Genomic DNA, 23,604 nt, shown 5'->3' with positions numbered 1-23,604 from the left:
TCCGGGATGAGAGACCGTAGCTGGGGGCCGGATCGTCATCGCACCAGTTAAATTGAAGCGAGCCTCTGACCCCCCTTGGCCCCAGCGGCGAAATGCATGGGGGGGGCACGCGCGTACAAATGCAGGACGGACTCATACTCTCAGGTTGTTGCCTCTTTGGGCAATGACGGGCGTTTGGCTAAGCTGAGCGGCTACTTGACCCACATCAGGGATGTACAGTAGTAGCAATACCTACAGTACTTCTATTTCTTGTAGGCATCTACCTAGGCTGCGTAGATCAGTATCTACAGTAGTACCTCTTTGTGCATGTAGGTAGTAATCTTTATCCATGTTGGCCGCCCGGGGATTTGGTATCTCGGTCGGCAGCTGCCTCTATGAAGTGGACTCCTCGGTCATTTTCATCTTGTCCCACAAATCATCCCCCGCCGGAAGTAGATACAGCACTGTGGTCTGTATTAAATCTACGCGAATCGGTTAACCAAAATTGGTTTTTTTACATTCAGACATTCTCAACGGACATGTACGTCTTCATGCTCCGTGGAAGAATATTGAAGCGTGAAAATGTACAGCAGATAGCTTCCGATATCGGGAGTTTAACGTCTCTCCAAGCACCTGCGCCGAGACCAAAGCTTAAAAGAGTCGCGATCGATAAGAGAAGGCAAGACAGCCAAGCCAGATCAATCACATGAGAAGAGGAGGCTCAGAGTTCCAGCTGACAGTCTCTCACGGGCAACCCAGTTCATTCTTCTCAACAAGGAAGAATGATAATCAAGAAAGGTCGGTCATTTTCGTAGATGGTGGCGAACCCGATCCATGCGACTCGTCATCAGCGTAGGGGACAATGCCTGGTCTGTACCACGAATTTGGAGTACGGTCAACGATGATTGGATCGTGTGCTTGTGATCGTCCCTGTGCCATGTGTTGTTTCACCTTTTCCGACCTCCCTCCGGCGTGGTGGGCAGAGTGTTGATCGTCTCGGAAAACACTCACCGGACCAGATCCATGGGAGCCTCTGCGCCGTGGCAGACCGGGTGTTGGCCCGGATAGGTGGAGACGATTCCCTTTTTCTCTCTCTCCCTCTCGCTTCTCAGAGGAGAGTGAGAGGGAGCAGTCTCCCCATTTGACAATGCGTTATTCTCGGTCATTTTGATCCTTTCGAATTTGTGCCCCATTATTCCCCCTCTCTATGAACTTGTCAATTTGAATCACGAGAGTTGCCATGGCCATAATCTCTGATCGGGGGACAGAGTCTGCTTTGAACTGTGCATACATGATCATCGGACAGGGTCTTCCCGATTGGGCACATGATTGGGTGGATGCGGCTGTGGGACTGCCAACTGGTGGGAACGGTTGAGACTTGTTGACTGGCGGTCTTATCCGCCTGGCTCCTCGATTAAGAGTAAGGTTTGCAAGTCACGACCGTCGGGTCCCGCTCGGACTCCACCAAAGGGAGCATCGGATGGCGATTATGGTTAACTCCAGGGTTCTGGCATGTTTCACGGCTGATTTGCCGAGACAATGGGCGGGAAATTTCACCACCATACTTTTGTCAGGAGACGGTGCTTTCAGGGATGCTTGGAGATGCATTCCTCAAAGACTGGGGGGAGACCAGGTCAAGACAAATAGCTCAAAGGGATAATCCAGCAAACTCGTAACGCGCGACCTTGAACCTCGAGGATACAACCAGAGAGATTCTAGCTCCCCGCGAACCGCGTTTCCGTTCACAATGTTGGATTCTGATAGCGGTACAAAAGAAGAAAAAAGAAAAAAAGAAACAAAGAACACACTCCCCGAGCACTGCCCTGTTAATCGCCATGTTCCCAATTCCCACGCAGCAAGATCGTCAGGAAGAACTCCTCGGAAAAGAATGCATGGCCTTGGTCCAATCACAACGGCCCCAATGAACGTCGGGAGGCACTCGGAAAAGCAGACGTGTCGTCGAGGACGTTTTGTGTCAGCGGCCTAGGGTGGCGTTGACCAAACCGCTTGGAGGGGTTCCACTGCCCGCCGAGACCGTTATCCTACTCTGCCTCAGCTATATTCGCGGTCTCCGCAACTAAACCCAAGAGGGCCCCCAACATGGCCACAGACGCACATGTCGCAGACCTACCAGCGCTCACCACTGTTAAAACCAGCAGTCGAAATGGCTTTTTCCGTTCCCAGAGACATGCATGAACTCAATACGGGCACATATCATAGAGACATACGGATGAATAAGTAGGTGGAGAGAGTTGTGCGACGACGATCCTCTCGCTCAAATCTAGCTCAGAACAATCCACAAAATTACCAAGAGAAGCAGCTGGACTCGTTGGGGTTTTTTTCCCTCGTATTTCGTGATTATTTTGTACTGTACGACCGCTCCTCCACACCATTGATCTCAATAATGTTCTTTCCGTTGATCTCCCGAATTGGTCAATCCTCCGGTTGTGCTGCCCCGGGACACGCCCTCTTCATTTGCCCTTCAACGCCTTGATTCCGAAGCTCTTTCCAGGTTTGGAAAGGATCTTATTGGAACAAGCAGTGAAGGAAAAAAAATCACAAAAATCAACAGACAACGGTATTCGAAATTGTGAAGCAAAATCATCTTAACGGCCTCTGGCAGGATCAGGGCACTTTCAGTAGAAGCTTAAGTAAGAAGTCTTGTCTGCTGAGTAAATTGGAAACTTTACCTGGCTTTGCCTACAGGACTCCATGCTACGATGCACTAGATTTTAATCAGACACTAGCTGGGAGCTGCTTCAACTTACTGCAGTAAAGCACCATACTAAAAACGGCGCGTGGATTCCATTTTGACACGTCAAACAGTGATTACCAATTTCTACCCATCAAGTGATTGTCCCTGCATAGTCCGTATCCAGTAGGTCCCTTTGCAAGGTACACATTAGTGTTTTTCGGAGCTGACCGAAGCGGACGGACATGATCAAATAAGAGCACTTGAAATGCACAAAATCAGCGCCCCCCCCCCCCCCCTTTTTCTTTTCCTCTTAATCAACTGCAAATCATTCCACTGGCCCCCTCCCCTCTCCTCTTTCTCCCCCCATATATAACACTGATAGGAGACCCATCGTGCATGGATAGTTTCCCCGCACCTGGATCGTCCACGCGCGATAAAACTCTCGCCTAGTGTGATATTGTAAGCTCGGGTTAACCCCCAGAATCCTTGTCAGCCACTCACAATCTACCTGTGTACCTAGGTACTCATACTCATATCAAGTGTGCACTTTTTTAGCTGCAGTAGACCTTTTATAAAATACTGGATCCGAAAACATCTCTTACCAGCTCATACCGCTCTGTAACATAACTGTAAAAATCAAGCTAGTTAAGCACCTCCAACCTTAAGGCAGTACAGTACTACGACCTGCAGGACAGAATCGGGCCAAGCTCAACATTACCGACAAAGTGGATCATCAACCATGTGCGCCCAGCTCATCACAACTGAGCATCACCCATCTGATGTCTTGACCTAATTGTGCCACCTCATCGCCCCCTTCCCCCCTTCCAATGCCAAAAGCAGTTAGAGTCGCGAGAGAGGAACCCCCGCCCCCCCCCCCCCCCCAAAAAAAAAGAAAAGAAAAGAAAAAGCATTCTTTCTTACACCTGCAGACAGATGGTTTCGGATCTGGTCTAGGACCCCCGCGCGCGCGTTTGCGTTTCCACGTGAAACTAGATCTGGTGCTAGATCAAATGCATGCTTACAAGAAGTCAGTCGACGGCTTGGGTGGTTGTACGCAGATACATCTCAATTTTTTTTTCAAGTTTTGTGATATTATCTGTGGCGGCGGCGAATCCAACACCGTCGGGAATAGGTCGGGACGGCTGGCATGGAAAGTCTTGAATGGGTTGTGGCGTTAGGTTGGCGTCGGTGGGCCAGAACTTCCTTGTCTTCAATCTTGTGTGCTTGGATGATATGGATGGAAAGGATGGAAAGTTTTTCAACAAGGTGACTGTGGGACGACGCTGGGAGCGGGAGTAATTGATTTGTCTTTTGTATAGGCAGGCACGGCTCCGTTCACGAGCGCTTTTTGCAATGTTATATTAGAGTTTGAGAGCTTGGTTGGTGGGAAGGTGTTAATATAGCATGGTGTTTGGCTTTTGGTTCTCTTCTTGTATATTCAGAAATTACTTTTTGCACGTGCATGGCTAAGAGGCTCTGCTACCGGGCAGTGGTGACCGAAAACACTTTGCTTCGCTAGGAGTGCGGCTCATTGAAACTTTGCAGAAAATGGAAGCCGGGGTCATACAAATCCAAGCCGTATAACATGAAACATGATAACAGTCGTTTGATCGCACTTCCAAATTAGAAGAGAAAATTATCCTCAATCTTGTTTCACAGCATAAGAACGCCGAAACATCTCATCCACCCCAACCAGATAATATGTGCCCGGGACCATGGTCTCAATGCTACCAACTGGTGTATAAGGATGTTGCTGGTATGCTTGCTCACGAAGCCGACACATCTATAAAGCATCAGTCTAATTTTATACAAGGAACTCTCAAAAGCAGAACAAAGATCATACCTCATCGTAAACTTCCGGTGAAACCTCCTCGCGTGCATTCAGACGAGCATGGAGATCAGTCTTCGAAACAATCTCACCAACGTCGCCCACAACCCTGAGACTGAGAATCGTGCTTGCAAGACCACTGCCAAAGCTATAAAGCCCTATCCGTCGTCCGTGGAGCTGGGCCCCGGGCACATTGTTGAGCAGGCTCACAAGGGCCGAGTAAACACCCGCAGTGTACATGTTTCCGCACATTGTCGGTGCCGTCAGACTGTGTCGAACACGCTCCTCGAAGCGTTCTCGAGAAGCTTGCATGAATAGCTTTTCCAGCTCTTTATCACGCAGAGAATCCTCGTAGCTTTGTTCACGAACGGAGCGGGGTATGGTCTTGGAGCTGAAGAACTCATTCTGCGGATCGGCCATGTAATCATTATATAGTAAGCGGGCGTATGACTTGGCAACCAGCTTGCAGTTGGGCGCATGGAAGACAAAATAATCAAATTCATCCAATGGTAGCTTTTCTTCCAAAGTCAGCGGTGTCGTCTGGGCATCCTCCTGGCCGTCAGAGGAGGTGTCGTTGCGTCTCCGTCCAGCCTGCTTCTCACGATAACGGCGATAGCATCCATCCAACGCGCGCAGGTAGCACTTTGAAGAAAAGTGACCGTCCACGATAGGATACTCGGACTTGAAATCTGGCTTGTAAAAGTCATACGTATGCTGCATGAAGGAAGCACGCAGTGGCTCCACGACCAAGGGCGCATCTGGACCGATGAGCATGGCCACGCAGCCTGCTCCACCCGTCGGTCTGGCTGAAACGGTGTTGTAGAGCGCAATATCGGTCGCAACAACAATGGCATTTCTGCCATCCCATGCAGAGGATTCGATCCAGCTCACTGCGTTTAATAGAGCGCTTGTACCGCCGTAGCAGGCATTGTAGACGTCGACGCCCTCGATATCCGTGTTGGATCCAAAGAGCTGCATCAGAACGGACTTGCAGGACTTTGCCTTGTCCAACAAGGTTTCTGTGCCCACTTCCAGACGACCAATCGAGTCGGGAGAAATGTCGTATTTGCGGAGAAGAGATGAGACGGCCGTGAGAGCAAGTGAATAGGTGTCTACATGTAAGAGCAAAGAGAAGCTTCCTCATTAGCATCGGTGTAGGTATCTTTTCAGAATCCAGGTACGAGGTAGTACCGGAGAAATGAAGACGGGAATTTGACGTTTTACTTACCCTCGCGATCGTCACAGAAACTCATTTTGGTTTGACCGAGGCCAATGGTGTATTTGCCTTTGCTTGCTCCGAGATACACCTCCAAGTCTGATTGAGCAACATACTGCCAGATTGATGTGGTCAGCCACAAATACTCCCTCCACATTTTGACATGATTGAGAAACGGGCAATGCGAAGGATCTTACTCGACTAGGGAAATACAGCTCCATAGCTTTGATACCAACGTTCCGAGCCATGATTGAGGAATGAAGAGAAATCACTTGGGACGAGAGATGAGGGGAGATTGCGCCTTCGGGGGTGAACTTGAACAGGATGAGAAAAGGGCCTGACGAGCTGGAAACAACGTTGCTTTTATGTCTGGACAGTAGCAGGAATATCTCAGAACGCTCATCCACTTGCGATCAACTACCGGTGGTCAAGGAATTACCAGATTGATGGAGTAATTGCTAAACCAGATGCCTCCCTCTTGCCATTGGCTGTCCAGCCTCGGTAATTTGTGAGAGAATGATATAGAACAATAGTGCTGCGGCACTTTTTACAAACAGGCAAATTCCATTCGACCGAGCTAGTTGACACACCTGTTCAAAAAGTGTTGGACCCTGCTGAGCGCGGATGTTCCATGTCATTCGGTTATATACACCGTAGATAACGTCCTGGTTGTGAGATTTCGGCACCGTGAGATTTTTAAAGGACTGGAATATTCGCACACAAAAGGGACTGCAGTCTTTCTCACCGACATTGCCAGTGATTGGAAAAGACCAGGGAGAGAAGAAAGCAGGTGGCTGATAGTTGTGACTAAGGATTGAAAGAAGCACCCTGCTCAGGCTGATTTTGACATTCCGTGTCGACAGTCGATCGAACATAAAAGACACCAGCCTTACTCAGTGTAATATTCAAGGCCTTCGTGTTTCCCTTGGCCAGAAATCCCGTTGGTCAAGCGAAATATCGAATCCAGAACCTATCGACGAGGTAATCTAGAGTGTGATGGAGCTGGTCTCACAACCAATTCATTCTAGCCCAGAGGCCTTGTAATTTTCCATGATTAGATTCACAAAAGCTGTCAGACCCTCCATTTCTTCCTCAACTGTCTGTTCAAGGCCATTTGGATCGATACTGCAACCCACATATACCGGCCGTTGCATTCTTCGTGCGAGAATTTTGGCTACTCTCGTGGTATATTCGATGCTGGACGGGCTAGTATAGAGAGTTGTTGATATCGTTGCATTTGGGGATGCGCGCTTGGACAGTCAGTACCGATGATGACGAGCTGAGAAATAAAATTCTGAACACCCTTGGCGCCTCCTTTGAGAGTCGAGTGGTGCAAGACCGTCTGACCGATACTCAACGGGCGCCGAAGGGAACGGGCGCAAGAGCTGCGCAACTTCATACGGGACTCACATCAGGCATGGCGTATACAAAGCTACCCATTGGTTTGAATGAGCCAGAAGACTCGCCGGGTGTCGACGTGGCGAGATGTACCATCGTACAGGTTCTCATCAACGTCAGGTGTACATGGCCGGTGGTGTGGAGAGCCTTGGGGAGCGGGAAGGACAGCTCTTTGGGCTTCATAGTGGGGTCGTGCAGCTCGATCTGAGGGATGTTTGAGGATGCGACTGTCGCCATGACGGATGTTGGACAGTACTCAGTTATCGACTCGGTGAGATTAGACTTCTGCCTAGACAAAGAGGAGCTCCACCTGTGGTTGTTGCAGCGTCGTGACGGTCATCCGCTTGTTTGACGTCGAATATGCAAAAAGGTGGAAAGGAGCTCAGTTGGTCCGCCATGTTTTGCCATGCGGCGAACGGAGGTGGTTCGGTCCACAGCCCCCGCCTTCCGCGCGCTCGCGTCCCACGCGTTGAGTGCTACAGTGTGAGCGGATTACTCTTTTGTAGACAGAGAACCACGGTGGTTTGAACCTCATGCTAGGCCTTTGAGTTACGTTACTAGGGAACTCATTCCACAATGGCTGAATTTGAAAACCGGTCAGCTCATGAGGGTGCGGAGGAGCAGACCTGGGCCGGCGACTTCGATCCGTTCTCCGAGGAAGGAGAGCGACAAAGCCTTTTTGCCGCGCTGGACTCTTTTCGGTGCGTCGGATAGAACAGCCTCTCCTCGTCTCATTCTTCCATGACAGAAGAGTCTTTGTTTACCAGGATTGCTGATCATCTAGCTCCAGACAATATCGACGCACGGCGCATCAATGGACCACGCATCGACGTCGTCAGGCGTTCTATGCCTTGCCCTCTGCTCACTGGCAGATGCTCTCGGAGCCGCCGTTTTCCATTCTGGATACTTTGAACCAAGTGGATGATGCTATTGACACCAACGCAGAAATCGCCGACGCCATTCTCGCCCTGAGCTTGGAGTCTTTTGGCCTTGAGGCTGATCCGGAAAAGGGCGATCCGCACAATTGGCACGACACGGCGACTACATCCGACGTCAACAAGGCGTCCTCCACCATACGACAATTCTTTCGCGACTGGAGTGCCGAGGGTCGCGCGGAGCGGGCCGTTTGCTACGACCCTGTCCTCCGAGATCTTGACACCGAATTTCAAGCGCGCCGAGACGCGGGCGAGGAGATCCGTGTGTTGGTACCTGGCGCCGGCCTCGGCCGACTCGTCTTCGAAGTTTGTCTCGCAGGATATGCCGCCGAGGGGAATGAGATCTCGTATCATCAATTGTTCGCCAGCAGCTGGATCCTCAACCACACCGCCGGCCCTGCCGCCCACGCGTTGCATCCATTTGCTCTCAAGTTCTCCAATCTCCACTCCCGGGCCCAGCAGCTGCGGAAAGTGATGATTCCCGATGTCCATCCTGGGTTGGCGATGGCCAAGGCGGCCGAGACACAAGCTCCCTTTGGGTCCATGTCCATGACGGCCGCGGACTTTGTGGTACACTACATGGAGCCCAGTAATCGCGAGTCCTTTGACGCGGTAGCCAGTGTGTTTTTCATCGACACGGCGCCAAACCTCATTCGATACATCGAGACCGTCTATCATTGCTTGAAGCCGGGGGGTCTCTGGATCAATGTGGGACCACTACTGTGGCATTTTGAAGATGGCCATCCGCGCACAGACGAGGGTGAAGGCACGGGGAGCGAGACCAAGAGCACTGACCAGGGGTCCTTTGGGATTGGGGAGCCCGGTAACGTGGAGCTCAGCGAGGATGAGGTTCTCTGCCTCGTCGAGCGCATGGGTTTTTCTATCGAGGTACGCCCGAGTGATCGACAGCCGTGCGGCTACATTCAGGATCCGGAAAGTATGTTTCAAAATCTTTATCAGCCATCGCACTGGGTAGCTCGCAAGGCTGTTCAGTAGAGGGCCCAGAAGCGATTGCATTGTTCCTTTTTTTTTTCTTTCTTCACGTCCATTGTCCACGACATCCGACTAGTCTGGTATGTCCTGCACAGGGTCGGAGATCCTTTCAAGTTCGATTGAATCAGAACCCTCCAGGCTTGGCACAGTGCCATCTAACTTGTTTATTGTAATTAATTTGTTATTTGGCTGGAGGTTTGACGCCGTCGTGAGCGAGAGTAGGATGTTATTCACGGGTGGAAGACACCGAAGAGCCACCAGGGATGCTTCAAAGAGTCTTCGCTAGCACACGCACCGATCACATGTGGCCAGACCCAGCTATTTTGACCCGCTTTCCTGTGGAAGCCATCGAGCAACGAATCGGCCCCCAACCTCAGCTGGGTCTCCAACGGGGCCGAGAATATCGAACAAAGAAACGGGGGAAAAAACACGACAATGCTGCCAACGTCCAGTCTGGCCGCCTTACCTCATCGGTTCTCAGTGGTGGGAGTAAAGGGACTGAGTTAGACGTGCAACGGGCGTGTTTCATGTGCGCTCGATTCACGAGGGCCGGAGAGAGAGAAAGGAGGATTCAGGCAAAGGGGGAGAGAGACGGATTGCCTTGGACGATTTGATTCCACGTGCGAAAGACCGTGGAACATGCGTGCCGTGCCTGTTTGGGGCACTCACTGGAGACGTCACCTCTTGTTCTTCCAGATCCAGCCACTGCCCCGCTCGAGTGGATGTGGAGATGAGGGCTCTTCAACGGCTGCTCCAAACGACAGAAATCCCTCGATCTCGTAGATTGGACCGAGCTCCTCGATACTGGGTGTCAGCACGATCGTCCACGACCATCGCCCCGATGTCAGTCGCACAGCCCCCCCTCGCGAAGCGCTGGTCATCGAGTTGCAGAATGAGAGCGGGACCATGCTTGCGATCGACTCAACTCATGCCGGAGGAGGTACCCTGTTCTCTCCCGATACAACTAATGACCTCACTGTACTCCCAAGTCGGGAGAGTCGGCACTACCTCTCTCGTCATTGTAATAATCCCCGACAGAATGCATGACATACAACCACGTGCCCCGTCACGGACCGTGGCTGGCTTCTATTTTCAGCGGACTGGTACCTGCCTATCCCGTACCGTGGGGATCGATGCTTTGGATGGACGGCTTCGATGGATCAAGAGATCAAGAGAGTGACGGTGGATGACGGGAAGGCTGATTGGAAAAGTTCAAAGCGCAATCCTTCTGGCCGTGCACGAGGCTTAGCTTTGGGCCTCACAGCAGCCCCATGATAGTCCGCGTAGATCTGGCGGTGTCTCGTTCTCGTGCTGTGATCATACAGGACAGGCCGTCGGGAGTATATGAAGATGTTCATGTAGAATCTCCGAGTGTGTCATATGTGAGAGAATTGCCGTACTTCCATCCGTCGCGTCGCAGGATACTGTGAGGGCACATTGATGATTGCGTACTGGTCCCTGCTGTGGTCTTCACCGAGTCCTCGCGATTTTTCTTGCAAAGTGTAATCAGGACTTGGTGCCCACTTCCTCAATACATCCGTCAAAATCCAGTCGACCAGCCACGGCATCCTCAGTCCCTGGACAGGTGCTACCCCGTTATGGGGGTGTGGTACAGGCTCCATCATCTTTCTCCAAGCGCTTCTGAGCCTCGTCCACACAGCCTTTTCAGCCCCCGCCACAAAGCCCGCTTGCCTCGTGCCGATTGTGGACCTCGAGACCCCAACTCTCGCATTCTTCGTCAATGCCATGCCCAAAGAGTCTCACTCTCCCTTTCTTATCGTGTACCGTGCGCTCCAACGTCTTCGCTGCGTGGACTCCCGCATCCCTTCGATCTCTCCATTGTCCCTTGGGTGACCCTCTTTGACCTCCACCCGACGCATCACGCTTGGCCATCTTTTCCGCCTTGCACCTCTGTCCCAGCCTCTTCTCAGTGTTCTCTCTCCCCTCCTCCTCCTCCTCCTCCTCCTCTGCTGAGATCCCCCAAGATCGTTCTGGCACTGGACCAGGAAAAGTTACTGGACCTTGCCTCGTTGGTGCCCTTGCTCCTCATTCCGGACCCGCTGTTTCTTCGTCCTGCTCAGCCTTGCGACGGTCCCTCGCCTCAACCGCACTCCACCTCCACAACCCTTTGCTGCCCACCCTAGTGCTGCGCTCTGCATACTCTCCGAATGCCCGCCTTTCTCTCCCACTCTCTCTTTCTTGCTCGTCTCTCCATTTTCTGACCCTTTCCTCCCCCCCCCCCCCCCCCCCCCACGGTGAATCGGTTCGCCCACTTTCTCTTCCCTCCTTTGCCCAGTGGCCCGTGGGTGCTTCCATCTCACCCATGTCCTCCATGAGCTCCCGCTTCAGCAAGTCTCTCTTCCGTCGCGACAAGAAGCATCAGCAACACAATCCTCCAGCCACGTCGGTGTCGGCCAACCCCCTCGTCATCAACCCCTCCAACGGCACTTCTCCCACCTCGCCGCCCTCCCACCGCAGTTCCTCATCCACCACCCTCTCCGTCACTCAGTCCAGCCAAGTCACTGGGCCTCCCAGCTTTCCTTCAGGGCGACCCACCAGTCCCATGATTCCCGGTCAACTGACCCAGCACCCCGCCCCGCTCAACCCCAGTACCACCATGCAATACGCCGGCCACCCACCGCAGCCGATGAACCCGCCGCCGGGCTACAGCATGCAGCCGCCTCAGCAACCGCTCGGGCACCTCCCCCCAGCGCTGGGCCAGCAGACCCAATACCGCAACCCGGCCGTCGAGGTCGAGGCGGCAAATCGCAACAAGGCACAGCTCATCGTCGGAATCGACTTTGGCACCACCTTTTCCGGTGTCGCATTTGCCTTTGCCACCAACAACGAGGCTCGGGAGGATATCATCACCGAGTGGCCGGGCGCAGGCACTCACACAAAACAAAAGGTATGCCCACTGCTTTTTCTTTTCCTCTGCGGGAACAACCCTTTCCTCCACCAGCCTTCCCCGGTCTACCCCCAACAGAGAAAGGAAAGATGCCTGTCCTGGGAACCCGGCTCACTCGTTCGCTCTCCTGTGCACCGATCTAGATTCCGACCGTCCTCTACTATGACCAGTACCAGAAAGTGGTCGGCTGGGGCCCAGATATCGCCGAGGCGCTTGCGCCCACAGGATATCCCAAACCAGGCGTGCAAAAGGTGGAATGGTTCAAGTTACAATTGATGCTCTCGGGCAACACCTATATCGACCCGATCAACCTGCCACCCCTGCCACCCGGCAAGTCGGAAATCGACGTCGCAGCAGATTACCTGTTCAAGTTACGCCAGGCGATTCGCGCACAGCTTCAGAAGACCCTCGGGGAGGTCTTCACGCGAGAGGAGCGAAACATTCGATATTACCTGACCGTGCCGGCCATCTGGAACGACGCGGGCAAAGCGGCGACCCGGACGGCGGCGATCCAGGCGGGGTTCTTGCGCGATGAAAATGACAACCGATTGACCCTGGTCTCGGAGCCGGAAGCGGCAGCGCTATTTTGCGCCAAGACCGGATTGCTCAATCTCAAAGTGGGCGACGCCATTTTGATCGTGGATTGCGGAGGTGGCACCGTCGATCTCATCGCCTACGAGGTGGAGGAAGAACAGCCGTTCAGCGTGGCCGAATGCACGGCGGGATCGGGCGATTCGTGTGGTTCGACCGCGTTGAACCGCAACTTCAGCAACATCTTGCGCGCCAAGATCCGCAAAATGAAGCTCCCGGACGGATCCCGCACGGCGGGCAAGGTCTATGCCAAATGCATTATGGATTTCGAGAATCGTATCAAGGCAGACTTCCGGAACAACGGTCAAAAGTGGGCGGTCGACGTGGGTATCGAAGCCGATTTCCCCGATGCGGGCATCGAGGAAGGGTACATGACCTTTACCAACGAGGAGATTCTCCAATGTTTCGAGCCCGTGGTGAACCGCATTCTCGAGCTCGTTCGCAACCAGATCATTGCCATTCAAGCCCAAAACCGACTGCTTCAGGTAAACTGCACTTGTCCTGTTCTCCTTTGTTTCTTTCACCTGCCCTCCCTCCTCCTTCGATGCAAGTACGCTAACGGTTCCTAGAATGTGTTGGTCGTGGGAGGATTCGGTGCCTCTGAATATCTGTTCCAGCAAATCAAACTGCACGTGCCGCCGCAGTATCAGACCAAGGTTGTCCGTCCGATGGACTCCGTCGCTGCCATCGTCAAGGGTGCCGTGACTGCCGGTATTACCGAACGGGTCATCACGCACCGTGTGGCTCGTCGGCACTACCTGATGGCCACGCTGCAGCCTTTCAAGGAAGGATACCATCCGGAGCAATACCGGGTGCCGAGCCTTGATGGCCGCGATCGCTGCAAGTACACTCGGCAGATCTTTGTCCAAAAAGGAGAGCGGGTGAAGATCGGGGAGCCCGTCAAGGTGAGCTTCTTCCGTCAAGTGGCGCCCGGCGCGACACTCATGTACGAGGATGTGTTATACGCCTGCGACGAAGATGTCTGCCCTGAATACACCAAAGATCCCCGTAAGTACTCACGTCGGACCCCTCCCTTTCTCCCACCTGGAATGCCGACCCGTGCTCATCGACCGTCGTTCCAGGCATCAAGGAGGTCGTCACCCTCACCTCGGATCTGTCACGGAAGAACCTTGAAACCGACTTTGAGCGCATGGACACTCCACAGGGTGTCTTCTACCGCGTATACTTTGATATCTACCTGACTCTGGATGGTAGTGAATTCAGTGCCGAGTTGGTCTGTCAAAACGAAGTCATGGGCCGCTGCCGGGCCAAATTCCGTTAAACCGATGTTTCACTGCCCTAATGTCTTTTTTTTCAATATTTTTCGATATACCCTTGATGTTGATCCATGCAGAACGGGGTTCTCTAGTGAATGTGGAATGCCGATGACTCGGCTCCGTTTGTTATGCACGACCTTTGGAGAAAGACTTACCTCTTGGCCAATTTACAATAGATTGAGGTCTTTCGTCTTTCAGCTGGGTCGGTTAGTTCCTGGATACAGTTGTCGGTCTGCAGCTGTGCCTGAGTACCACGTAGTGTAATACATCCTCTTCAGTACTACGGTCCCTCGGTTGAATTGCACTCCACTGGTTGGGCTGGTATTATATTTGAGGGGGGAAAAAAACACCAACACTAACAACAAGAGGACAGAAAAAGCAAATTTGTCAAAAGGCCTTCTAAGGCCTCTAGACGAGTCATGCATGGCGCAAGTTCCAGTGGACTCGGTATCAGGTTAGCGAATTCCAATTTCTCTACAGCTGGTTCTGCCGAGAGATAGGTTGTATAAATATGCTGGCAGGTCCAAGATATCCCAAGTGGAACAAAGTCTCATTGTGAATCATCACCATGATCTCTTGCATTTTCACTCTGATTGACTCCAATACATACAAAAGATCAACTGAACGACTGAACGACTCAACACTTTTGCTATTCTTCCCTTCCTGCACGGGGACACAGAGCTCCCGCCTCTCAAGTCTCCAGGTTGATGCTCCTGCCAAATCGCGCATACAGAGAGACCTTGAGTTGTTGCAACTCGTCTCTCAATTCACTCAGTGAATCCTCGAGCTTGGACACATCGGCATCGATTTGCGCAGTGGCAGTCTCGAGCATCGACTGGGCATCCGTAAGGGGCAGCTGGAAGAAGGCGTCGCCGATTTTGTACCTGATTCAAGATGTGAATAAGAGAAGATTTATCTCCCCCTCCCTTTGGCTTTTCCCTGCTTTCAAAAATGGGGGCTGAGGACATCCTCTTGACTTACGGGACCAGATCATCTTCGTCGGCAAGTTCCAATTCGGTGGATACCTCTTCGAGGTCTTCTTTGTCTTTCTGTAGGATGGGTTAGAATCGTACTGAGGCGTGGATGAGGAGGCTAAAGGTGGTAGTAGTGGTAGTGATGATGACTGGCTTGCGCTCCAACTGTGATGAATTCACGTACCAGCTTTGCTTTCAACTGGTCCTCCAGAACGGTCTCCCGTTGATGTAACCGACTGAACCGGTTGATTTTCTCCTGATCTTCACGTCGGACTTCATTCTCTTCGCCGGTGGCGGTGGCCTCATCTGCCCGGGAGAGCTGTTTTGAGTCAATGGATGAGCTTCTGCCGTGCTTTCTTTCTTTTTCCCCCTCCTCGAGATCGATAGTCAAGAGCCAGAAAAGGGAGTAGGAAGGAGGAGAGGAGTGAAGAGGCTACGAAGGTTCATGGGTTCAAGGCGAAGGGGGCAGGAGACAAGCTAAGCAATTTCTGAAGAATCAAAAGAAAAGAAACGTGGAATTATCGTCATCGTCAATGCCTTTGGCAATCCTCTTGTTTTTGTCTCTCTCTCCCTCCCTCTCTCTCTCTCTCTCTCTCTCTCCTCTTCACACTGATTACTGGTTTCTTTTCTTTTTCTTCACAGAAGATTGCAGAGCCTGTCGGATGGGGAGGGTCCTTTCCCCTCCAAGGTCAAAAAAAGGTCCAATCTGGCACAACACACTTACCATACGTGGTTGAATCATGGTCGTCTCTGTCTCGGTGGTGGGAGAGGGTCAATAAAACACCAACAAGACCTGTGAGGTTTTATCGGTCGGATTCGGTCCCGACACGGTCGACTCCTGTTTCCCCGTCTGAATAATCGGGTGCCGACTTCTCACGCCGCAGGCGACGGTGGTCCGTGCGTCGTGGAGGGGAGGAGTGTGTACCTGTAGGTTCCACGGCTGGGTTTCAACCATCAAGTCCGGCATACTATACTGAATATAGTATACTATGCTTTATGTGGCGGTTGACATTCACTGCTACTAGATGTTGAATTGATCAAGTGGTAGATTGTAGTAGGTAAGTCTCATCTACTTGTCTGTGGAGGAACTAAGGTTTGAAGAGGTGGTGATTTATTGAGTCACCTACTCCTGGTGTGTACTGCTTGGCATTTGTTTCAACCGAGAATCTATCTTGACTTTCTTCTGTCATTCACATACAGACTAAGTCCGTGAGTTTTGGAGCATATTGGCGGATTCCCGACAGCAGTAACGCCTGTTGGTTGAGATTGATTTAGATCAGAGTGAAGCTGTCCGACTACAATCATGTGTACCTGAAGAATCTGTTGTTCCGACTCATGTGGATAGCTAGACGATCAGATAAGGATATCGATGCTAAGGCACAACATGTGACTGCTATGCGTGGACATGTCCCCTCTCATGTAACTACCGGGTAGAGGGAAGGACTTAGCAGTCGGCATTACTGAAATAGTCCTGATCTCGTAGTAGTATTAGGTTAGTAGTACCAAGTACAGCGATCCTCCGGTGACATCATCCATCATCCGTAGTGCAGCATGGGGGTTCCTCACCTCGACATAGAAGACTAATATATCCTTGGCGTGCGAAACTCTGGCTTCTGATGAGGCGACTTTGGCCATCTTCCTTCGCCAATTGAGCCTTCAATATCTTTCTCTTTGCCCATTGTTGAGAAGAACAGTCAGGGTGTGAGTGGAAACTCTCATGGTGGAAGTAGAATAAGTTGACGCACCGGTCGGTGTGTCCTGTGACGCTGGCCTGGACGAGAGCCGTCGGAGAAACAAAATTACCTCCGCAGGCGGAGATCGTCCCTCAGCCCGTCCTTCATCTTCAGACACTCGATCAACTTGCGCCCAGACACACCTCCTTGTGCTTTCTACCAAACAACTCTCCCGCCACCTCCCTCACGGATTCTTACTTCTCTGCTACAGCTTTGGGGTCATCGACAGCCTTTTTTTTGGGGATTTTCTTATTTTTAAAAAAAACTTTGATTCACTGCTAATTCTCATTCCACCCAAGTTTGATCGCAGAGAGATAAGGCGTCGCAGTTCGACCCCCTACCTCCAGGAGCTCTCCATCTCCTTCGCCATGCATCTCAAAAGCATTTCACTTCTTCTCTCCACAACGCTGTCCGGGCTAGGGGCCGCTTCGAACTTTGATTGTGCTCACATCGAGGTGGACAACTATAACTACGACTTGAGCCCGCTCCGTGGGGTCCACGAAATCTACCATGTCAACGAGACCGAAGCGGCTGTCACAAACACAACCTACGTGCTCAACATTTGTAGCACCCTCGGGAGTAAAGCTGCCGACCGCGGAGAAGATGGAAAGTGTGGGCTCAGTAAGCGCAGTACGTCCTCCTGTCCGGGCCGTTCCACTCCTCCCAAACCCTTTGAAAGATCCGTTTGTCGACGATCAACAAGAGAACAAATTCGAGCTACGAGAGAAAGCAAAGACCACCCCTCCCCTTCAGAACCCTAGCTGACGAGTTCATCCCCCTCTTTCTCCTCCGTCGTGCAGTCTGTGGCTTTGTGAATCGACATCCCACCGACGGCAACGGTAGCAAGCGCTTCGCATTTCCGATTGTCAGCCTCGAAAACCCGGACGGGGGCTCGCTCGATCCCAACTACACGCGACTGGCAACGATCGATTCGAAGTTGGAAGGAATTCGGATGAAGCTCGCCGGAGGCGAGTACCCCGGCGACGATGACGAGGGAAAGAAAAAGGCCGCCGGTGCCGTGATCGATTTCCAATGTGACCCGGACCGTTCTGGCCTGGAAGGCTTGACTACGGCGGAAGACGGTTCGGATGCGGAGGGAGGTGCGGACGGCAAGAACCGCCGACGCGATGGCAAAGAGCAGTCCCGCGAGCGCAGTCTGCAGTTCACGAGCTTTGCGCTTGAAAAGGGTGACAAGGATGACAATGAAGAGTATATTCTGAGGTTGCAATGGCGCACGCGCTACGCCTGCGACGAGTACCAGCGAGGGAAACAGAACAATTCCAACTCCTGGGGATTCTTTACCTGGTTCATTATCATGTGAGTCTCACGTGTTTACAGCCCCGATTTGCCCGACTGGGGCCCTTTCCACTCTTCCTTCATATACTAATGCATCTATCTCCCACCACAAGTGTTTTCCTCTGTGTGGCAGCTTACCTGATCTTCGGTTCATGGCTCAACTATAATCGCTACGGCGCTCGTGGCTGGGACCTCCTCCCGCACGGTGATACAATCCGCGAGATCCCCTATCTCCTGAAGGACTGGGTTCGGAGCGTCATTAACACTTTACAAGGAGCCGGATCCCGAGGCGGCTACAGTGCTGTATAAAATCCCTCCCATATCTCGGAGTTGCGCGAGAGCACCAAGTGCCCGGACGAAATTAGAGACGAAGCAAAATCCGAGCGGTTGAACAAATTTCTGCATTTGAAGCTGGTTGATCCACTAGATTGGACCTGTTTCATATTTTCTTTTTCTTTTGTGGCGTAGAGTGGTACTTTGATCATCGTGTTCATCTTTTCTTCCCGAACTCACATAACCACACCCGGCCTCAACTCCTGGGTTCTTGATTGTTGCCAGGATCTATCCTCAGGGAGATGTGCCTCCCCTTTATAGGCGGGGGAGATTATTTCCGGTCAATTCGTCTGATTGAACGGGATACTTTGATCAAGAAGATTACCTGATATAAGCCAGGAAAGGGGAAAAAATGTCATATTCGATATGATAGAGAGAGAAGCGTGGATAATCCAGCAAGAATAGTCGTTATCATCAAGGTCTCGGGGTAGAGACAGAATAAAAAATAGAGAGAGAAGGAAACCAAGACATCAGTTTCAAGGACTTGGAGCATGTTGGACTTGGACATCGTCTTCCGCCGGTTCACACTTTCCCCATTTTCGATGACACTGATCGAAACATGGAGGATGGATGGAAGGTAGACGGTGCGTCCTCGAGGCTTATCAGACCTTCACTGCAAATTGCTTCAGGTAAAGGTAATCCTCCATGTTCTCGTCGACAGCCTTGCGAATCAGTGCCGCGGCCTCGGGACCATACTTCTTGACCCATTCGGCGTCGAACTCTTCTTCGGTCTTGCGGGCTTTTTTCTAAGCAAGGAAAGAAGATCGAATTAGCAAGTTGGCTCACACTTATCCAGCCCACTGCGTCTGATAAATGGAAAAGAGAGAATTGTCGTGTCGATCCCCCTCTCGGAAGAAAAAGATCGTGGAGGAGGAGGGTCAATGGGGATTGGATCACACTCACATGAGTTCTCGCAACCAGGGCCTTGGACTCAATCGCGTCATTGTGGAATCCGCGCCACTTCTCGAAGCAGTGACAGGCAAAATCATAATCCTCCTGCGAGTCCCAGGTCAACAGCGACGGATCATACGGGATACCCACGCTGGTGCAGAAAGCCTCGATGGTCGGCGCCGGAGCATCCAGCATATCATCCGCATCGATCAGGCAGATCTCATGAACGGTCTCCTTGGCGCCGCAATGCTCGACCTTGACATCCGGTCGTGTCGCCACGCGAGGTCCGACAAGCCCCTCGCGAACGAGGTAGTCAAAGTGTCGTCGGAGCTCGCTGTACCCGGCCTCGGAGGGGTCGTAGTTGTAGAATCCCGTGACGTCATCCAGAGGCGGAATGGTGCAGCGATAATACGAGGGCACGCTGTAGTGCGGATCACGGATGAGGAACGCAAAGTGGAAGCGTTCCTGAATCTCGCGCGGTATCACCGTAGGGTTTCCCGGCTCAGCCGGAGTATCGTAGGGGTATGGCCGTCCTGATGCACCGTTTGACGTTCCATTGGTATGACCATTAGCGTGGCCGTTGGTGTGACCATTGGTGTGACCATTGGTATGACCGTTGGTATAACCATTGGTGGAACCATTCACCCCCTCGACCGGCTCGTGGTCCGCGCCGTTGGCCAAAGTGCCAACCCCGCGCTTCACGCGATGGAGCGAGGGGGCAATGCTGGCCGGTCGTCCAGCGGGAGGGAGAAGATAGTGGTCGATGTCCTTGATGAAGACCCTCTTGCCCTACATGCACGGTAAGTTTCTTGCTCGATCAGAGGCGCGGTGTGAAGTTGCACATGACAGGTGAAGGTCATGGATGGCCCCTCGTCCGGCGACTGGATGAGTGTTGACGGTCTTTCGTCCCGCGGGAGTGCGCAAATCGTCAAAAAAAAGTGAAAGGACGGGGATCAAAAACGGGAGGAAATTCAGCGGCTATCTCCTCGACGGCTGAATGCAGAAAGAGGAGAACCAAAGCATCTTCTTACACTGTGTGTAGAAGGATGCTGGGGGAAGCCACGAATGGGGGAGGGGATGAGAAGAGAAGAAAGCGAGAAAGAGAGAGAGAGAGAGAGGCAGAGATTGAGGAGGAGAACGCGAGAAGGTATGATGAAATCAAGGTAGATCTCGTGGGAAGAAGGGTCGGACCTCGGCTTGTTCCTTTTCCAGTCTCTCCAAAATGGTGGCATATGTGGACTCGCTGAAACCGCTATCGATACGAGCCTGTTCGTCGTCTTCGAATCGATCGGCGAGACGTTCGGGTCCAAAGTAGAAAGCATCGCCGAACGGCTCATGGACGCACTGAATGGTATCGCGTTGGGTCATGAAAACCTGAAGAGGAACATGGTTAGTCGGAGCTGTGGCCATCGGAGTGATGATGCATGTCTGCCCGGGGATACTCCAGATTCCTAGCTTGACCACGGACAAGAAATTTGGGGGAAGAGCACGTACTCGTTCGAATGCAGTTGAGCAAGCACGCGGGTGCGTTGCGACAAAGATGGGCTTGGTCGACATCCTTGCAGATATAGATTGATGGCTCGGCAAATCCACTTGCGAGATAAGAATGCAATGTGAGACCGGGGTCAGTCGGGTCAGGTCGGGTCAGAATTGTAAAGAACCTGCAGAAAGCGAGAACAGGTTGGTGCCGTCCAGTTGTTTTTAAAGACAGCGTTCGCCAGAAGGTGGGATTATTTAAGAGTCTCGGCGATGCAGTCAGTGTGTTAGTGGCGGAGGAGGAGCAGAAGGTGGTGGAGGTGTCGTGGCTGTCTAGTTGCTTTACTAGTTCGCAGCGAACAACCGTATCGGTTCAGATGACGACGCAACGTGGTCGGTGCTTCGTCTGGTTCGTACCGCTGATGCCGAACAAAATGAAAAAAAAAAAAAAATAATGCCTCGCGCGGGTGGCGCAGAATATCGAGATGAGAGCGTAGATTGCTCGCAAGCTCGCCGAGCGGAATTTGGGACGTCTTGACGAGCAGTCGAGAAGTCCGAATGGCCAAGGTTCAAAATCAATTTATTTGTCCTACTGGTGCACTCGATTATGACAGGAACGGACGTGAAATAAGTTCCAAGCAGCAGGCACGGGTAGAAGAGAGAGAAAGAGAAGAAGAGAAAAACTCCGAGCGAACTGGTGTACCGCGAAGGGCGATTTCCTTTATACGCGTCGAAACGACATGATCCAAGTTTCGACGGGGAGCGTGGGGGGGGGGGGGGGGGGGGGGGTCTACACCAGTCACTACTGAACCATCCACCAAACTTCCCGATGGATCTCTCGACTCCTCTCGATGGATGGGAGGAGTGGAGAGCGCCGAGTCGAGAAGGTTGCGCGGCTGGCGATGATTTGATTTCCAGGCTCAGTGCATCCGCGAATCGATGAGGGGAGCCGGAGCTCTTCCACGACACCCTCGCGATCCATTCGTGTCAAGCTTTCCCAATGAAAAATCCCGACCAAGACTTCCGCCTGATCTGGTGTGATTGGATCTACGCCTCCGACTCCAGTTTTCTGTTCCCCTCGCGGCCCATTTAAAATCAGGGCTTCGGGTCAAAAACCAGGTTTGCGCGAATTGGAGATGAAAAGATTTGGGGAGGAAAGGAGGGCTCGGCTCAAGTTGGACGGACTCAATACTCTCTGCCTCGTGAGGTAGTGAGAACTATTGCTCGAAGAAATGGCTCGATTGGATCGCTCAATCATAACCAGGACGGAGATTTTCCATGATCTGAGGTCCTTCATTCCTCCGTTCCGCGCTCAGGTACCGTACCACGTTCACAAGAATTTGCGTGGTGGTAGTCACCACGCGAATGGAATGCATCCACCTGCACGACATATAAATCCCCCCCTCGAGAAACCAAGCAAAAAGTCTCCTCACAGGAAATCTTTTCCGCTGAATCAGACTGAATTGGCCCGAATGGTTCCTTTACACCATGTTGGGAGAGTCAACTCATGATGTATTGGTGGCGCACTGGCCATGACCCGATGACACGCACATCCACCACCGTGTGCAACTGGCCCTCTGTCTGCGAAGCGGGGGGGGGGGGGGGGGCAACAAGTAAGGGGATTTTTAAAAAAGGATGATCGTCGACGGTTGGCCCGCTTGGTTCGCCCTGTGGCTGACGCCATTCCCAGCAGCGGCTCCTGGTCCATTCACGAAGAGACCGGACAGCCAGACGAGAAAGAATCCCAGGCCACGCGGGACGATGGCAGTGGAGAGAGGGGCATCTTGCAGAAGAGGGGCAATGGACAATCATCCGAGCCCTCCTAATGATCCTCGTCACCACAGTCACCACAGTCACCTAAAGCACCAGAGGTCTCTACCCCCTCCTCCACTGGACCCGGAAGCTGCAGCCAACGGCAGTCTGCATCACAGGGCCAGTCGACCCTCGATTGGTTGGGTGGACTCCACCGACTCCACGCTGTCAGGGCGGGGCTGCAAGAGAGAAGGTCACGGATGATGTTGGACGCAGGGCCGTGCCTCCAGGATGGGCAGTACCTCTCCATGTGTGACAAACTCGTGACTCGGTCGAGGACGTGTCAACGAATTGCTTCCAGTTGCACTGTCTGACCGCTTCACTGGGCTTCACTGGGCTTCGATAGTGCCGAGGTGTGGCTCATTATTATCACCCATCTCGAAGTTCCTGACATTGCCCGACTCCCGACGGGGAATTTGAGGATCACGACATGTCGGATCGAAAAGTGAGTATGACCTCCCTGCTCAAAGGAGAGCAAGCGCAGGAACTGATGGTCTACGGGGACGGCAGAAAATCTCTTACCGATACACCACGGTGGAGGCGTGGCAGGAGCTCGATGAGAAAGTCCGAGAGTAAGTCGTAAGTCGGCGAGAGTCGGAAGACCACCAAATCACGAAAACACGATGCATAGAGTGGTCGGCTGAGTGCGCTTTAGCATCATCACGGAAGATACGGGCAAAGATATCTGGATGTCGACAAAAAGCCTACCCCCAATCAGTTTCCCTCCGTAAGTCTGTTCTGGACAAAGCATATCCTTTTGGTGCTGTGGCTGAGTGGAAAGGTACAATAGGCCATTGACGGTTGCAAGCATCGATAAGATTACACAACTCAGCGGGAGTATTTTGGTGGAACATATAGACGTCGACTGATCTAACCCAGGAGCTACCCCTTCAGAGAGGCTTCCTCGTGACGGTCGCTGTCACTACGAGGGATTTTGTACTCGGGTTCATGTGCCAAGACTTGGCAACATCATTGACGAGAACGGAATTCCTACGGAAAGATCGATGCAGATGCACGAGTCGTGAATCAAAGATGGAGATGTGTTTCCAGATAATCAACTTCTTGCATCCCCTCGTTGCGGGTCGGCAGCCGTATCGGGCGTTTCGGCTTCTGTTTTCATCTTTTGAACCTGGAAATTGAAGATCATGACATGTAAATTCTAGCTAGACCATTTTCGTGCGATGACGGTGAGCTGAAGTATCCCTAGAGAAGCTGCCAGTGGTGCGAATGTCAGTTTTGTCGAACCCCAACTCGGATGAAACAAGTCGA

The 23,604-nt window shown here is 52.3% G+C and overlaps 8 protein-coding genes across 8 annotated transcripts; 4 read left to right on the top strand and 4 right to left on the bottom strand.

Moving 5' to 3' along the window:
* Nucleotides 1–4,316: 4,316 nt before the first annotated feature.
* On the bottom strand, nt 4,317–5,966 carry POX_c03883 (Hydroxymethylglutaryl-CoA synthase; the record flags this gene model as incomplete). Its single annotated transcript, XM_050112769.1, has 4 exons — nt 4,317–4,457; nt 4,518–5,614; nt 5,731–5,833; nt 5,916–5,966. 4 exons carry the CDS (start codon nt 5,964–5,966, stop codon nt 4,317–4,319), a joined length of 1,392 nt encoding a protein of 463 aa, XP_049970325.1.
* A 1,147-nt stretch (nt 5,967–7,113) lies between these two features.
* POX_c03882 (uncharacterized protein) lies at nt 7,114–7,353 on the bottom strand (the record flags this gene model as incomplete). Its single annotated transcript, XM_050112768.1, has 1 exon — nt 7,114–7,353. One exon carries the CDS (start codon nt 7,351–7,353, stop codon nt 7,114–7,116), a length of 240 nt encoding a protein of 79 aa, XP_049970324.1.
* Nucleotides 7,354–7,692: 339 nt separating this feature from the next.
* On the top strand, nt 7,693–9,047 carry POX_c03881 (uncharacterized protein; the record flags this gene model as incomplete). The annotated part of the gene is made up of 2 exons (XM_050112767.1): nt 7,693–7,817; nt 7,907–9,047. The coding sequence occupies 2 exons, from the start codon at nt 7,693–7,695 to the stop codon at nt 9,045–9,047; spliced, it is 1,266 nt and encodes a 421-aa protein (XP_049970323.1).
* Nucleotides 9,048–11,367: 2,320 nt separating this feature from the next.
* Nucleotides 11,368–13,825, top strand: POX_c03880 (uncharacterized protein; the record flags this gene model as incomplete). Its single annotated transcript, XM_050112766.1, has 4 exons — nt 11,368–11,952; nt 12,096–13,028; nt 13,113–13,551; nt 13,626–13,825. 4 exons carry the CDS (start codon nt 11,368–11,370, stop codon nt 13,823–13,825), a joined length of 2,157 nt encoding a protein of 718 aa, XP_049970322.1.
* A 686-nt stretch (nt 13,826–14,511) lies between these two features.
* On the bottom strand, nt 14,512–15,536 carry POX_c03879 (uncharacterized protein; the record flags this gene model as incomplete). The annotated part of the gene is made up of 4 exons (XM_050112765.1): nt 14,512–14,704; nt 14,802–14,869; nt 14,979–15,113; nt 15,519–15,536. 4 exons carry the CDS (start codon nt 15,534–15,536, stop codon nt 14,512–14,514), a joined length of 414 nt encoding a protein of 137 aa, XP_049970321.1.
* Nucleotides 15,537–16,895: 1,359 nt separating this feature from the next.
* On the top strand, nt 16,896–18,132 carry POX_c03878 (uncharacterized protein; the record flags this gene model as incomplete). Its single annotated transcript, XM_050112764.1, has 3 exons — nt 16,896–17,157; nt 17,289–17,844; nt 17,937–18,132. 3 exons carry the CDS (start codon nt 16,896–16,898, stop codon nt 18,130–18,132), a joined length of 1,014 nt encoding a protein of 337 aa, XP_049970320.1.
* A 626-nt stretch (nt 18,133–18,758) lies between these two features.
* POX_c03877 (uncharacterized protein) lies at nt 18,759–20,604 on the bottom strand (the record flags this gene model as incomplete). The annotated part of the gene is made up of 3 exons (XM_050112763.1): nt 18,759–18,902; nt 19,060–19,836; nt 20,239–20,604. The coding sequence occupies 3 exons, from the start codon at nt 20,602–20,604 to the stop codon at nt 18,759–18,761; spliced, it is 1,287 nt and encodes a 428-aa protein (XP_049970319.1).
* A 2,161-nt stretch (nt 20,605–22,765) lies between these two features.
* POX_c03875 (uncharacterized protein) lies at nt 22,766–23,066 on the top strand (the record flags this gene model as incomplete). The annotated part of the gene is made up of 3 exons (XM_050112762.1): nt 22,766–22,780; nt 22,846–22,907; nt 22,991–23,066. The coding sequence occupies 3 exons, from the start codon at nt 22,766–22,768 to the stop codon at nt 23,064–23,066; spliced, it is 153 nt and encodes a 50-aa protein (XP_049970318.1).
* Nucleotides 23,067–23,604: the final 538 nt, after the last annotated feature.

This window comes from Penicillium oxalicum, chromosome III (genome assembly GCF_001723175.1).
Source record: "Penicillium oxalicum strain HP7-1 chromosome III, whole genome shotgun sequence".
Classification (NCBI taxonomy): Eukaryota; Fungi; Ascomycota; class Eurotiomycetes; order Eurotiales; family Aspergillaceae; genus Penicillium; species Penicillium oxalicum.
Note: the sequence above shows the minus strand (reverse complement) of the source record. Positions and strands in the feature narration are given on the sequence as shown.